The sequence below is a fragment of the Pantherophis guttatus genome, chromosome 9, assembly GCF_059756535.1.
Source record: "Pantherophis guttatus breed Tessera chromosome 9, ASM5975653v1, whole genome shotgun sequence".
NCBI classification, from domain to species: domain Eukaryota; kingdom Metazoa; phylum Chordata; class Lepidosauria; order Squamata; family Colubridae; genus Pantherophis; species Pantherophis guttatus.
This window is the reverse complement of record NC_142071.1, coordinates 18142888-18158530: the sequence shown is the minus strand read 5'-3', so window position 1 is coordinate 18158530 and position 15643 is coordinate 18142888. Positions and strand designations below refer to the sequence as shown.

Genomic DNA, 15643 nt, shown 5'->3' with positions numbered 1-15643 from the left:
GATGTGTAGCAATGATGGGGAAGGGGCACGGCCCTCCAAAAAGGAAGTGGAATGAGCCAAACCAGCAGAGGACAAGAGAGGAGGACTTGAGCGCACAAAAGCACCCAGCCCTCACAAGCTCTCCCCAAAGCAGGTATGGTGGGCCCAGTACTTCAATCGGTACTTCAATCGACTGCATGGAGTGCCAAAATGCATCATCTCAGATAGAGGGGTCCAATTTATGGCCAAATTATGGTGGGAATTCATAATGCTAATAGGGTTCTCCCAGGGGCTCAGTACTGCATTCCATCTGAGCATGAATGGAGCCTCAGAATGAGCTAATGCAATGGTGGAGCAATACCTATGTTGCTATGTCAACTATCAGCAATCAGATTGGGCAGAACTCCTGCCATTTGCTGAAGTTGCATACAACAATGCAGTGCATAGTAGCACTGGACTCACCCCTTTTAAAATAACTACAGGGGTGGAATTCATACCTATGCTAGAGTACCCAAAAGAACCTCCCTCATCAGTATCCCTAACGGAGTGGGTAAATTCTATCCAAAATGCATGGGGAAACGTCAAAAAACCTCTAGGTAAAGCAATGGAGAGTCAGAAAAAGCAAGCCAATAAAAACTGGACTCTCCAAGGGGAGTTCCACATAGGAGACAAAATGTACCTGTCCACGAAATACTTAAAGCTGAGGCTACCTAGCAGGAAACTGGGTCCTAAGTACATAGGACCCTTCCCCATAGTCAGGGCTGGATTTTCCTATAGGCTAACTAGGCTTCAACCTAGGGCCTCAAGATCAAGAGGGGCCTACACAGTGGTGGGATTCTGGGGGTTCTAGGGGGCTCGGCCGAACCCTTTGTTAAATTGCTGGCTCGCCCCGCCCCTCGCCTCCCACCCGCGTGGCGCCAGCCTACCGTAGCCAGGGGTGGGCAATTGTGGCTCTTTTACAACCTGTGGACTTCAGCTTCTAGAATTCCTGAGTCAGCTTGGCTGTCTCAGGAATTCTGGGAGTTGAAGTCCACAGGTTGTAAAAGAGCCACAATTGCCCACCCCTTCCCTAGCCTGAGTTCCGCTGCCTGGGATCCACGTGGGCTGCCGGACGCAAGAGAGCAGGATGGAGAAAGCAGCTTCCACGCCTTCACTCACCCTCACTCTCTGCTCTGTTGGATCGCCGGCCGTTCGCTTACCCCACCCACTCCCAATCTATTGCTGCCTCCGATGGCTAGAGGAAAAAAAAACTTCAAATTCTTGCCGCGTGGCTTCAAAGGGCCGCCCCAGAGCCAGTGGTGCAGCTGAACCCTTTGTTAAATTGTTTGCTTGCCCCTCCCCTCCGCACCACTATTTATTGCCAATAAATAGTGGTGGGCGAGGGGCGGGGGAGCCAGCAATTTAACAAAGGCTTCGGTGTTTTTTTTGTAATTTTATTGGCCCACGGAGCTTCAGCATAGGCTAATTGGCCTCCCGGCTCTCAGCTGATTTGTCTCAGCTGTTTTGCTCAGGGCTGTTCTGCTTCCTTGCAAAGAGTGCTGATTTTTTTCCCCCTAGCTATGCTGAGAAACGAAACTGAAACTGCTTTGTTGTTGCTGCAAGGTTGGAAAATTAGGCAGGCAGAATTCTTTTCTTTTTCCTCACCAAAAAAGGTAGGTGCAAACAATGGGAAATTTAGGGGAAAAGAGGAGAGTTCAGGATTTTAAAACACAAAAGAAAAAAAGTTCTATTTAACTAGGGAATTGTAATAATTGAGATACTATTAATTGTATATTTCTGAAAGCAGAAATGGTTAAGTTGTGATTTGGAGGAATATATGGGGGAAATCATTTGGTTTATTATTATTGGTAAATATAATTAATTGATTTGTAAGAAATTGGATTGCATGGAAATAATTGGAATATTCATGTTCATATTGATTAATATACAAAAAAGGTAGTTATATATCTAATTGATTTATATTAAAATGTTGAATTTATATTAAACAACTAATATTACATAATTAACCAATGTGAGGATGGATATAAAAATAGATGACAATGGGAAGGGGTATAATATAGAATAGAAGGGAAAAATTGAATTTGATTAAGATTAGAGATGAGGATGAAGGGTAATATTGTTTTTTTTACAAAAATAGATGAGGAATAAATATGGCAAAAAGGAAATATAGAAACTGTAAATTTAATTGAAATGACTAAACACTGTTTAAATTTGTGAACCGGCCAAATACTCTGTTCAAAGAAAATACATTGTATGTTTGTATGTGTGTTTCTAATTATTGTTATTTATTCATATTTGTTCTCTTTTATTCTTTAAAGTTTAACAATTCATTCTTTATCTTAATATCTTTATATTTGTTTGGGGTTGGCTTTCTTCCCTTTCATCTTTTTTATTGTACAGCAATCTTTCTCCTCAAACCTACCACCTCTCTCTTTTCTTTACTTCTTACTTTCTCTTCCTCCCCCTCTTCTTCTCCTCCCTACTTCCTCTTCCTTTCTCCTTCTCCTCCTCTCTTCCTCCCTCTCTTACCCTCACTCCTACTCTAATTTCCATTCCTTCATCCCTCTCTATTGCTGTATCCTTTAATGCATATGGACTACTCAGAGGGCTGAAAAAGTTATTTTTGACTGGTCCTTGCACTTTTGACCAGTCCTCGAACTTACCACTGTCCTCACATTTTACGTTTTTGCCCTATCTTGTCACCATGGTGAAGAGAAGCAGTTGTGAAATGAGTGACATGGTTGTTAAGAATGCTACAATGGGCATAAATGATGACCAGTCATAAGTGCGAAGACCAGTCAAAAGTGCGAGGCCCAGTCAGAAATCACTTTTTTCAGCCCTCTGGGTAGTCCTTTTGTGCATATGGACTACTCAGAGGGCTGAAAAAGTTATTTTTGACTGGTCCTCGCACTTTTGACCAGTCCTCGAACTTACCACTGTCCTCACATTTTACGTTTTTGCCCTATCTTGTCACCATGGTGAAGAGAAGCAGTTGTGAAATGAGTGACATGGTTGTTAAGAAAGCTGCACGGGCATAAATGTGAGGATGGTCATAAGTGTGAGGACCGGTCAAAAGTGCGAGGCCCAGTCAGAAATGACTTTTTTCAGCCCTCTGAGTAGTCCCTATGCACATAGCCACGGCCACCCGGTCACATGACGAGCTACCCACGCCTACACAGTCACGTGACCAGCTAGCCACGCCCACCCAGTCACATGATTGCCAAGCCAAACCCCCAACTAAGCCACGCCCACAGAACCTGTTGTTAAAAAAATTGAATCCCACCACTGGTGAAAGGGCCTCATAAGTGGAATAGCCTAGGGCCTCTTTTCATCTAAATCCGGCCCTGCCCATAGTGAAGGTGATCAACCCAGTCACTGTAGAATTAAAATTGCCCAAGATATTGGGAAAAGTGTAGCCAGTATTCCATTGCAATTTGCTGAAATCAGCCCAGGACTCTAACTTAAGGCCAGTTGGAAAAGGTTTCCCAGGCTCAATTATAGTGGGGGTGAAAGACACTATGAGGTTAAACAAATCTTAGATTCTAGACACCATAAAGGAAAGCCGAAATACTTGGTGCAATGGAAAGGCTACCCAATTTCAGAGGCAAGGTGGAGCAAAGCCCATAATATTAAGGCAAACCACTTAATAGGCAGATTCAATGCAAAGTACCCTCAGAAGCCAGGGTCCCTCCAGGGAGGAGTTCAAAGTAAATGATAATAATATCCAATTGTTGTTTTCCAGGTATCTCCTATGTTTTAGGGAGGGTCCACCTGTCAAGTTTCAAAGTGCGCTTTTGCTGTTACAACCATTATTGCTTCTCAGCTTGCCAACAAACTAGGGGGGAGGGAAGGGGGTGATGAAATGTAAGCTCCAGACATCAAGAAGACAGCCAGGAGAACCAAGGATACTTCAGCAGGTGTTTGGCAGAGCCAAAAGACTTTCTCATAACAATACGATGAGACTCAATTGGACAATTTGACCTGATCTAATAGTGGAAGGGAGCATTTTTACTTTGATTATATGAGGTTGTGCGGGAAACAGCCGGATCTGGTTTTGCTTTCATCTGTGCCAAAATGATGTACTCAATGAAGTTTTGCATTAAGAGATTGTGCTTGCTTTAATTGGGTTTGTAATTGGAATGTTGACATTGTATTTGCATTTGTGTGTCTAAAGTCCTATATGACTAGGTTATCTGCGAGACTGCCTTTCCCGAAAGAACATCTACCTGTCCTACAGGGTCAGAAAGGGTGGGCAAACATTCCTAGTTCCTTCTGCTAAATATTGCCATTGAATGGGGGCTAGGAAGCCTACCTTTCCTGTGGCCTCTTCCATGACAGCCTCTGCCCTATGGAACATTCAGCCAGCCTCCACCCTTTTAACCTTCCATGAGGCTTTGAAGATTTGACTTTCCCAAGCACCAGAAGACTAGATAATTGCACATTAGAATTTTGATTGGCACCAAGTTTTTGTTTATATGTGTTTATATATGTTTTTATGTTTTAATTTTTGATTGAGAGTCGACCAGAGTTTGTTATAAGATGGCCAGCTAAATCTGTATAAAATGCAGTAAAAAACCAACAACCCTTATCCTGTATTTAATTATCACCCATTTCCATGGATCTGAAAATCAATGTGTCAAGTCTTCATATACCAATTGATTTCAGAAGGGCTCAAGGCTGATCTAGCTGGGCTTTAAATACAGGCATGTATGTATAGTCAATGACATGGCTTCCTTCTAGAAAAGAAATACAAACATCACTCTGGGAAATCATTAACAGCTACTGGAAGAAACAAACGCCACTGTTCTACACCCAAGCAAACAATTTTCCAGATAAGTTCATTAGAACACTGCAACCGCCTTTCTCAAATAACTTTAGCCCATCTAGTATCCTGGGTTAAATCAGTGCCTTAAGTTAGCTGTACTATATTTTGCAATGCATGGAATCCACCAATAGCAAATTTTGTTTTGAGAATGCAGCATTTTTTTCTTGTTTAACAGAATAACAGAGTTGGAAGGGACCTTGGAGGTCTTCTAGTCCAGCCCTCTGCTCAAGCAGGAGACCCTATACCATTCCAGACAAATGGTAGTCCAGTTTCTTCTTGAAAGCATCTAGTGATGGAACAGCCACAACTTTCGAAGACAATCCTTATTTTAATTGATTTTTGTTTAGGGCTGTTTACTTTATTTCTTTTTAACCTTGTGTTTCTATTTGCTTTTGTTCTTCGTTCCTATATTGTTTATCATTTCAGTCCCTGTTGTAAAAAGAAAACAAGAAATCTGGAATTTTAGTTCAGGAAAGTTGGGCAAAGTGCGTTTCAATGCCGTCCCCTTTCCACGCACACATAGACAAGTCCCATGCAAACTGCCTTTCCACAGTTGGTTTTACTTGATATAAAAACAAATACTTTTAATGATTGTTTATGAAAAACAATACATTTCAAAACTGTACATAAAAATACTTCAGTGTATCCCTACCCTTCCCACACAACAGAAGGATCTTATTGCCATTGAAAAATAAAAATAGCTAGCATGAAAATGATTAGAGGACTCCAGTCCAGATTCACAGACCTGTTAATATCTAGAAGTATAAATTATTTACTCCATCTACATTTATAAAAAAAAAGAAAAGAAAAAGAAATATAGGAATTTGTCCGTTGAATAAACATAATTGCACAATATATATTAAGATGCAAAAGGTGTCCTTTAAACAGTCCATTTAAGAGGCCTGGTAGAAAGTTGCTCTATAATATTACAAGTCATGTTCTTAAGAGTTATGGAAGATGTCATATTTTGATAGACCTGAGGCAGTATTTGGCCTTAACTGCAAGAGAGCAGGTAGAGAAGCATTTTCAAACTGACATGCTGACGATTCTGAGAGTTGAAGTTCACACATTTTAAAGTTGCCAAGTTTCAAAAATACTAATGCAGAATATCTAAGTAGAGTTCCTATGTGGTTCACTAAGGAACAGTAGGACACAAATCGGAATAAAAGCATATTTTCCAGAATCAACCCCTAACCACGGTCATAAAAGGGGTTCCATTTATTTAAAAAAACTAATAGGTTTTGGAGCCAAAACAGATGCCTAGAAGAGAACAGCCTAACTCATTTAGAGCAGGGATGCCCAAGCTTGGTAACTTTAATGGCTGGCTGGGGAATTCTGGGATTTGAAGTCTGCAAGTCTTATTGCCAAGGTTGGACACTCTGATTTAGAGCAACTGGCTGGCTTTGTTTGGGTGAGCGATACCTCCAGAGAATACAAGGTAGACTTGCAGAGAAAACCACAGCTATATCCTAGACCAGAGGTTGGCAATTTATGGCCCTTTTATGACTTATGGACTTCAATTCCCAGAATTCCTGAGCTAACATGGCTGGCTCAGGAATTCTGGGAGTTGCAGTCCACAAGTCATAAAAGGGCCATAATTGCCCATCCCTGTCCTAGACCAACCATCGCCCTAGAGAAAAGCAATTCTAAATGAATCTTGTGTTGCTGGTAATAAAGCTACATGGATGATGGCAAGTAGTTCTTGATTTTCAACCTTTTTTGGTGACTATTCAAAGTTACAATGGCACTGAAAAAAGTGACTTGTAACTGGTCCTGACACAACCGTTGCAGCATCCCCATGGTCATGTGATCAAAACTGGGGTGCTTGGCAACCAGCATATATTTATGACAGTTGCTGAATCTCAGGGTCATGTGATCTGCATTTGTTACTTTCCCAGGTGCCTTCCAACAAGTAAAGTCAATGGGGGAAGCCAGATTCACTTAACAATAAACAATTGCATGATTTACTTAATAATCAAGGAGGTTCTCCTTAACAACCATGGCAAAAAATTGGGTGAGATTCACTTAACAATTCCTCACTTAGCAACTGATGTTCCAGTCCCAACTGTGGTCATAAATCAAGGACTACCTGTACATTAAATCAGCAGAATCCTTTCTCAACTTGCCTTGTGAACACTTTCTGAAAAGCATATTCTACATCTGTATTTCCAGGAGTTATACCCTACATTAACTGAAAGAGGACCACTACTTCAAAAAGTGGGCTTGTAGGGATGCTATGAAACAAAAGAAAACCCCCTCCCCAAATTTTCAGCACAAGAGTGAAAGATCTAATCTAGAACCTCTACAGATCTGTGTGTCACCAGCTTCATAAGGACTGTGCCATCTGACAATGCTGAATTATATGATTAGCTTGGATTAATATGAAATGTTACCTTAGGAAAGCATTTTACGGTCCTATAAAAACGAATTTCTGTTGCAAAGCTACCGTTTAGATTTATACTTTTTAAAAGTGGCATCCACTTTTCAGTTTCAAAACCACCAAGTGTAAAAACTTGAGCATCTGCCAAATTATTGTCTGTTTCATATATTCCATTTAACTTATTCCTATCAAAAACCATTTCCAAGCCTCTTCAGGTGAACATCAATACCTTGATCTCTTTTTGCACTTATGATACAGCCTTAACAACTTCATGGCACTTGTCTCTCCAAATAGTTCCATCCTGAGCTAAATTCATCTTGTCCATAAGGCTCCCAAATTAAATAATCTAGGATACCATTTTCAGGAAAAAGGATATTACACAGCTAGTTGTATCCATTGTAAAAGATAACCTCTTGAATAAGGCTGCATTTATTTTGTACTAAAATTATTTCAGGGGGCATTGATACTACCTAATTTAGTGCCCAACAAGTGCAGGTGAATCTCCAAAGTCTTGGATGGGCCTTCATAAGTAACAAACTGTCGTTTTAAGGATAATTGCATGAATTCATTCCTCACACCATTGATATTCCATTAATTCAATTAAAATGGCATTTTCTTCAAATGTAATATATGGTGGCCTCTTCATACATACGGAAGTTTGTGTCTTCAAAAAGTTGCACACCTCTAACATACTGTGGTGATCTAAAACCAGGCGTCTCAAGAGGCAATTGAAGGGTTTATGAATTAATTACCTTTGAAGTGACACCAAGAACTGCTTATGGCCATCAGATCAACCAGCAGTGAGACTGAACTGTCCTTTAGTTTCTTTTGGGGAGATGGAAGAAGGAGACAGGAATGATAAGCTAGGAAGTCACACCTCCACCTTGGCTTCAGCTCTACCTATTGCTGGAAAACATTGTCTGCATGGAGGGAGTGGAAGGTGGCAGCTGAGATTCTATCACTTTTGTGATTTGTGCAGATTTCTCTAATGTGTAGACTTTTGACATGGAGTCAGGTAGGTTTCAATTATCTTTACCTTCTCTTCCTAAGTGTCTGAAGGGTTTCCCATTGTGTGAGCTACCTCTTGAAAAGTAGTGGGGAAGATAGAATGACCCATTTTGCTTACAGGCTTCAGATCTACCTCCTTCTCTTATTCTAAGCCACAACAGTAAACCACAGCTTGCTTCTCTTCCTCAACATTAAGAGTTATGTTAGAGAACAAACATGTTTTTATCCAGTTAAACCTAGTCTCTGTTAGGTAGATTCCCAGAGGAGATGGAATGGGCCTGGTGCACGAGGAAGAATAAGCCTGGACAGATAAACAGAAGCTCTTCTGGTTACCAAAAATAAAAATAAAAAAGTCCTTTTCAGAAGTCCCGATAAGGTCTCACTTATGGCAAAGTCTTGACATTTGGTCACATGAAGAACAAATCCAAGAACCACCCCAAACACAGACCCTGGACCTCCGCAGACAGGCTGGCGAAGCAGCACAATGCGCACCTGTCTCTCGACAGTGCTTGTGATGAGTCAAACCGATAGCCGCACGGAGAGCTATGGAGTTACAGCACATTTACACCAAAGATCCTGCCTGGCTTTGAGCAGGCACCATGACAGGCACTGCTCCCATGCGATTCAATGTGGAGGCCGTTAAGCCTTGAGCAGTGGGGACGGGGGGCTCCTGATGCTGGGGGGCCTGTGGCTGAGCCCTGTTTGTCCGGTGGAGGTTATTCCTGTGGATGGGCACATTGGCATGATGGCACTGGACCCCGTTGATCACTGGTGGAAAATAGAGGGGCAGCGATTGGCTGGAAAGGCTGGGTGTTGGTGTGAGGGTCCCATTTCTGGGGTTGGTGAAAGGGGCCTTGAAGCCCACCATGCTTCCTGCAGCAGTGGTGATGGAGGCCGTGTCCGAGGGGGCCCGGACAGTATAGGATTTGTGATCCCGAGTTGTGTTCATGGATGACAACGTTCCATTTTTGGAGAGTCCATCCGTGGAGGAATTTTTCACCCAGGAGAGGGTCTTGGGAGCTACAGCATCTTCCCTGCAGTGGGAAAGGAAGTAATAAATGGAAGGAAAAATAGGGGTCAATGAAGTTATTTTCCAATATTCCATTTCCATACTGATCTATGATTTTTATATTTTAAATCTTTTCAAAATCTTCAAAATTCAAAATTTAAAACAGGGGTCTCCAACCTTGGCAACTTTAAGCCTGACGGACTTCAGCTACCAGAATTCCCCAGTCAGCAAAGCTTTAAGCCTGGCAGACTTCAACTCCCAGAATTCCCCAGCCAGCTGGCTGGGGAATTCTGGGAGTTGAAGTTCTCCAGGCTTAAAGTTGCCAAGGTTGGAGAGCCCTGGTTTACACTGTGTTTTCCATCAAATAGAGTATCTAAATGGGTTTTGCCTTGCAAAGACTTATACTCCTATCTGTTTATTACAAAACTAATTCAATCATCCATGACAGGGGCCTCCTCAGAGAAAAAGAACCCACAACCACATTTAACCATTCCACTGTTATACAGTGATCTTACCAACACAAAGTGTTTTCTTGTTGAAACTAGTCAGAAAGAACCAAGAGAAGGGAATATTTGTAGCTCAGGTTGAACTCTGAGGTCCTTTGTGCTCTCTGAGCTTGGCTGTTTTCTTGCAGACATTTCATCACCCAAGTGGGTAACATTATCAGTGCTATCTGGCACAGCACTGATGTTACCTAGTTGGCCAATGAAACATGTGGAAGAAAACAGCCAAACCCTGAGAGCACCAAGGACTACACAGTTAACAAGAAATACTGAAGATGATTCAAACACAATGTCTAACATTTCTTCCAGATGCTTCAGGGGGCAATTCCTACCATTCCTGGTCATTGGCTATAGAGAGAGTCAGACTGATGGACTTTGAATCCAACAACATATGGTGGACACTCTTTCCTAACTCTGCTATTAGCAGTGCCAGATGTTCTACGTTACTTACTTGATTTCATTGGCTATATCCTCTTGGGCTTCCTTCTTTTTCTTTCGGTAGATAAACATCTGAAGTGTAAAAAATATGATCAGGCCAAGTCCAATGAGGGTCCCCACGACTGCACCAGCAACCACTGCTGTATTGAATGCTGCAAAAGGAGCCACAACAGTGAGGATGTTTTGTGTTTTTTTTAATGGAGATGGGAAAAAGATTTCAGCAATTCTATCTATCTCGGCCTTTCCCAATCTCCTGCCTCTCTAAACATTTGGGTCTACTTAATCCTAATTAAAATCCCTTTAACCTCTTCACATCAAACACAACTGATTTTGGATCCAATCTCTGTGTGAACATTTAGGATGATTTATATATCATTGATATTAATCCTACTTCCAAAAAGGCTACACAGAACTAGTCTTCCAATAGTTATCATAAACAACTGTGAAATAGATTTGACTGGGAAATATTGACTGCTCCAATCATTTCATGGACAAATGAGATGGTTCTCCTTGGGTTTTCTCTGTCCTAAATGCTCTTGGTGGACCAGCACCGACAATTTTTAGCAATCCTGGCTGGGGAATTCTGGGAGTGGAAGCTCATATTCCTGTTGCAGAAACCTGGAGAGCAGGCAGGTTGAGAAAGGATGCCCTGATCACTACTTCACCTTGGCTGCTGATGCATGAATAGACTGTTAGAATGATGGACATTTCTACCAGGAATATGAACAGCATCTTTTAATCTAGATGGAACAGTCATCACTACAAATTCCTAGCTAGGTGGACACCTTCAGTACAGTAGCAATTTTGTTGTTGTAGTTGTGAAGTCATGTCCGACTCATTGCAACCCCATGGACAACGTTCCTCCCGGCCTTCCTGTCCTCTACCATCCCCCGGAGACCATTTAAGCTCATGCCGACTGCTTCAGTGACCACATCCAGCCACCTCGTTCTCTGTCGTCCCATTCTTCTTTTGCCCTCAATCGTTCCCAGCATTAGGCTCTTCTCCAGTGAGTCCTTCCTTCTCATTAGGTGGCCAAAGTATTTGAGTTTCCTCTTCTGGATCTGGCTTTCTAAAGAGCAGTCAGAGAGTAGCCAAGGAAACACTAATTTTCCTAAAATTTGATACCAAAGGTGTTTATTTCAAATGGAAATGGGAGACTGTTCTTAAGGATATAACTGATTGCAATGGTGATATTTTTATTTATTTCAACCTTCTCTTGCTCCTAAGAGTTCCCATCTAAATGGAAGCAGAATAGAGGGAGACCTTGGGCTGTCAAAGAGACTCACGTGGATGTACTTCCAGATTGAGGGTGCAGTTGGAATGGCCAGCTAAGCTGGAGGCATTGCAGAGATACACCCCTGACATCTCGATAGTAAGATTGGTCAATGTCAGCATCCCCTTCTTTGTATCTGGGGGGAAAAAAATGCCAAGCAAGTTTCAGATGAACAGAACTGCATTTCAAGAGGACCCCATTAACTTTCCCTCAGTGACCTGGCTGAGCACCTAAATCAAGTTTTCCCATTACACTAAGCCAGGGTGTAGAACAGTGTTTCCCAACCTTGGCAACCTGAAGACATGTGGACTTCAGCTCCCAGAGTCCCATGCTGGCTGGGGAATGCTGGGAGTTGAAGTCCACACGTCTCCAGATTGCCAAGGTTGAGAAACCCAGGTAGAATTTGAAAGAGCCGAGGTGGCATAGTGGTTAGAGTGCAGTACTGCAGCTACTTCAGCTGACTGCTAGTTCAGCAGATCAGCGGATCAAATCTCACCGGCTCAAGGTTGACTCAGCCTTCCATCCTTCCGAGGTGGGTAAAATGAGGACCCAGATTGTTGGGGCAATATGCTATTTAGTATACTGTCTTTGGTGTAACTGTCTTTGGTGTAAGCCACCCAGAGTCCTCGGAGAGTGGGCGGCATAGAAATATGACTAATAATAAAAATAGAATTTGCATCTAAGTCAGAGGTCAGCAACCTGCGGCTCTGGAGTCTCATGTGGCTCTTTCACCCCTCTGCTGCGGCTCCCTGTCACTCAAAATATGCATCACCACCGCCAATGTGCGACACCCACTGGCACGTGATTTATTGAGCTTTTCAACCCTCAGTAGGCCAACCATGGATAAATCCAAGAAAAGAAAAGTTTCAGAAGAAAACAGAATGTTTAATTCAACTACATATGCTAGTTTTGTGGCTACTCAAGAAATAGTCAGGCACGGGAAGAGTTTTGTGGCTCCCGGTGTTTTCTTTTCTGTGGGAAACGGGTCCAAATGGCTCTTTGAGTGTTTAAGGTTGCAGACCCCTGGTCTAAGTGTAACCAAAAAGCTCCCTGGACCTCATTCAGAAGTTTTCACCAAATGGTAATTCTAAAGGCGAATGAAGAAGAATATGAAATATTCAGAGAGTGATCCAACCTACAATTTTGGATTAAATTCAATGTACATTGAACTGGATCAAAACTCCGTTCTAGGCTAATTTTCCCTTTTGTTTTGGAAAGCAGACCCAAAAGATACATGGCAACGTCTCCCCTCTTCCCCCTAAACCACAGCCATGTCCAACCTGCCCTGTCCAGCTGTGCTGGACTACAAATGCCCAGAGCAAAGACTCCTACCTTGTGTGGGTGCAAAGAAAAACTGGGGACTGGGCTCAGTCCGCTGCCAACGGTAAACTGGGACTGGTTTTCCAAAAGCAGATTTGCAGGACATGGTAACGTTGCCTCCAACTTGTGCACTGCCTTGAATCTGACACTTTGGTGGAGACGGTGGGACTGCAAAATAATGAGATCTCTTTTTTTTATTAAAGAAATACAAAAACCATTCAATGCTTTAAAAGGTAGTAAATGTTGCCATCTACTGGCTAAAAAAACATTGGGAAAGGGGAAAAAGAATCAGTTCATGGATTCCATCAGCTTTCAAAGGGGAAGAGATCTTGTTAGTCTGTTGCAGAACTCCAATATGGAGGGATCTTAAATATGAATGGATGCATCAAGGAAGTGGTTGTTAATGTTACCTGTGGCAAGAAACAACTTTTGATTTTGATCTTTCTTTGTGCTATTAAAATATTGGGGATCAGAAATGATCCCATCCTATCTTTTGGCCCTCTTGAGGTATTTTTTTGGATTAATATCAGCAGGAAAGGGGTTCCTGAAGCTTCAGTGCTCACTTTGGACAAAACCTAAAGAAGGAGAATCACTCCTTCTAGATTCTATCTCATGGGAATTGTAGTGGAAGGAGGGGCAGAACCTGTGGGTGGAGTTAAAAGAGGAATCAGCCTAGAATCCCTACTAGTCACAAGCAAACTAAGTCCAGCCTCCTTTGAATTCCATTGACCCTTATCCAACTCTTAGCAGCTGTTAACCATTATTTGGGAAGATTCCTGTGCCCATTTATTGCCCTTAGCAATAAATGAGTTTAAGTGGACTTTCAGGTGTGAATCTGAGCTTTTGCACCCAACAGGACTGTTTTGAAACAGCTCATGAGCTGAAACTTGGGTGCTCTTTGTAAATTGCTAGGCAGCTCTGCAGACTATAAGGCTGAACTAAAGAATGCAATTATGGCCGTAAATTATGATGGTTGTAAAGCAGGTCATCATGTGGCTGACCCAATTTTTTGACCTTTTTTGTGGGTGAGGGAATCATAAACTGAAGTCAATTTATCCAGCAGGCACAAACTGAACCCACTGATGCTAAGGGCTGTTTTTTGCTGGGAACTGGAACAACAAAAACATTATAACTCACAGTCATGGGACTGTGGGATGCTACAAATGATCATAAACTGCAGGCTGGTTGCCAAGAACCCAAAATACAGTCACGTGACCATGGGGGAGGGCATCCATCAGAACTTCAGAACTGGGTCATAAGGAGTGGGAAGTTCATTTTAACTTTGAATGAGTGCTAAGTGACCAATCAAAACTCAAAGACTACCTGCATGAAAATGAAGTGTTCTAGGCGATCCAAGATCACATCTCCCCATCTAACCTCTGCAAAGCAGAAGAAAGTTGATTTACCTAGAACAGTGAGGTTGACAAGTCCGATGTTTCTTCCATTCACCGTATTGTCATCCGGAACATTCACGGTGCACATATATTGGCCGGAATCCATTTCTTTGGTATTGTTAATTACAAGGGAGACATTATGAAAAGGCATACGGAACAAAAATCCAAGTCGCTGCTTGAGATCAGGGTCTTCCACTTTGGTTGTCTCATACATAAAGGCCAGGATCTGGAATGCAGATCAAAGGATTCAGTGCTTTGGCTGAAACAGCAGCTTTCTGCTATGAAACACAGCACACAATATGAAACTTGTCTGAATACACCTATGAAGGATGCATACAATTGCATGCATAGAATAGACCAATTATTCTCAAATTTGGCAGCTTTATGTTGTTTGGATTTCAACTCCTAGAATTTTCCAACTAGCATGGTTGGCTGAGGAATTCTGGCAGTTGAAGTCCAGACACCTTCAAGTTGTTAGGGTCAAAGAACACCCTATAACCGTGATGGCAAACCTGTGGCATGTGTGCCACCGGTGGCACACAGAGCCATATCGATTGGCATGCAAGCTCAGCATTTTTCCAGCCTCAGACCATTTCCGGCCTCTGGAGGCCCTCTGGGGGGAGTGGGTAAGGCCTTTTTCGCCCTCCCCAGGCTCCTAGAGAGGCTCTGGAGCCTGAGGAGAGCAAAAAAACGGGCCTTCCAGTCTCACCAGAAGTCAGCAAATGGGCCATTTCCGGCCTCCAGAGGGCCTCCAGGGGGGTGGGGAAGGCTGTTTTCGCCCTCTCCAGGCTCCTAGAGAGGCTCTGAAGCCTGGGGAGAGCAAAAAACAGGCCTACTGGGCCCACTGTGCCATCACGGGCCAAAAGCGGGGGGGGGAGGAGGGTCATGTGCACATGCGCAGGGGATGGGGATGGGGCGCATATAATTATGGGTGTGGGCACGAGCATGTGACTCCCCCTGCTTTTGGCACGTGATGGCAAAAAGGTTAGCCACTACTGCCCTATAACTTGGCCTCTTTCTCTGTGAAGTCTAATATTGTCCACTCTTTCACCTGTGTGATCCACACATCCTAAAGTTGTTGAGTTTGAGAAACTCTGGCATAAACTATCAACCTTTTTCCTACCATTTTTGAAGCAGTGACATTCTGGGCTGTAACATTTATTTTTCATCTCTTTCCTCCTGTTGATTCTTCTACTGTACCTTTACCATCATTTTAAAGTATTTAATACAGTCATTTCTTTCTCCCGTTTCAATCACTCCCACACAACTCGGGGGCCAAAAACAGCAATAGCGGTGCAGTCCAAAGACTTCATTTTTGGTCTTCTGCAAGTGACAGAGGAAGCCACATTTGCCTACAGATGGGATGTTCCAGTCTTAACTCTTCCTGGTCCAAAAGGTTCAAATGAATCCAGTCCAGAATCTGTGCCTTGACATGCATTGTAATGAAGTAGAGTCACCCTGGGACTTTAAAGGGGAGAAAAAGTTGGCTTCGATGCTCTAGCAGAGCTTGGTTG

At 42.7% G+C, this 15643-nt stretch overlaps 1 protein-coding gene across 1 annotated transcript in view; it reads right to left on the bottom strand.

Annotated features, from left to right (window-relative positions):
- Positions 1-5361: 5361 nt before the first annotated feature.
- ESAM (endothelial cell adhesion molecule) overlaps positions 5362-15643 on the bottom strand; it is a 73863-nt gene continuing 63581 nt past the window's right edge. Inside the window, exons 3-7 of the mRNA XM_034421894.3 lie at positions 14142-14355; positions 12748-12903; positions 11429-11551; positions 10156-10294; positions 5362-9226 (exon numbers count right to left, since the gene is read on the bottom strand). Of these exons, the coding sequence (XP_034277785.1) occupies positions 8755-9226; positions 10156-10294; positions 11429-11551; positions 12748-12903; positions 14142-14355 (1104 nt within the window). The 3' untranslated portion in view covers positions 5362-8754. The remainder of the gene's footprint in view (positions 9227-10155; positions 10295-11428; positions 11552-12747; positions 12904-14141; positions 14356-15643) is intronic.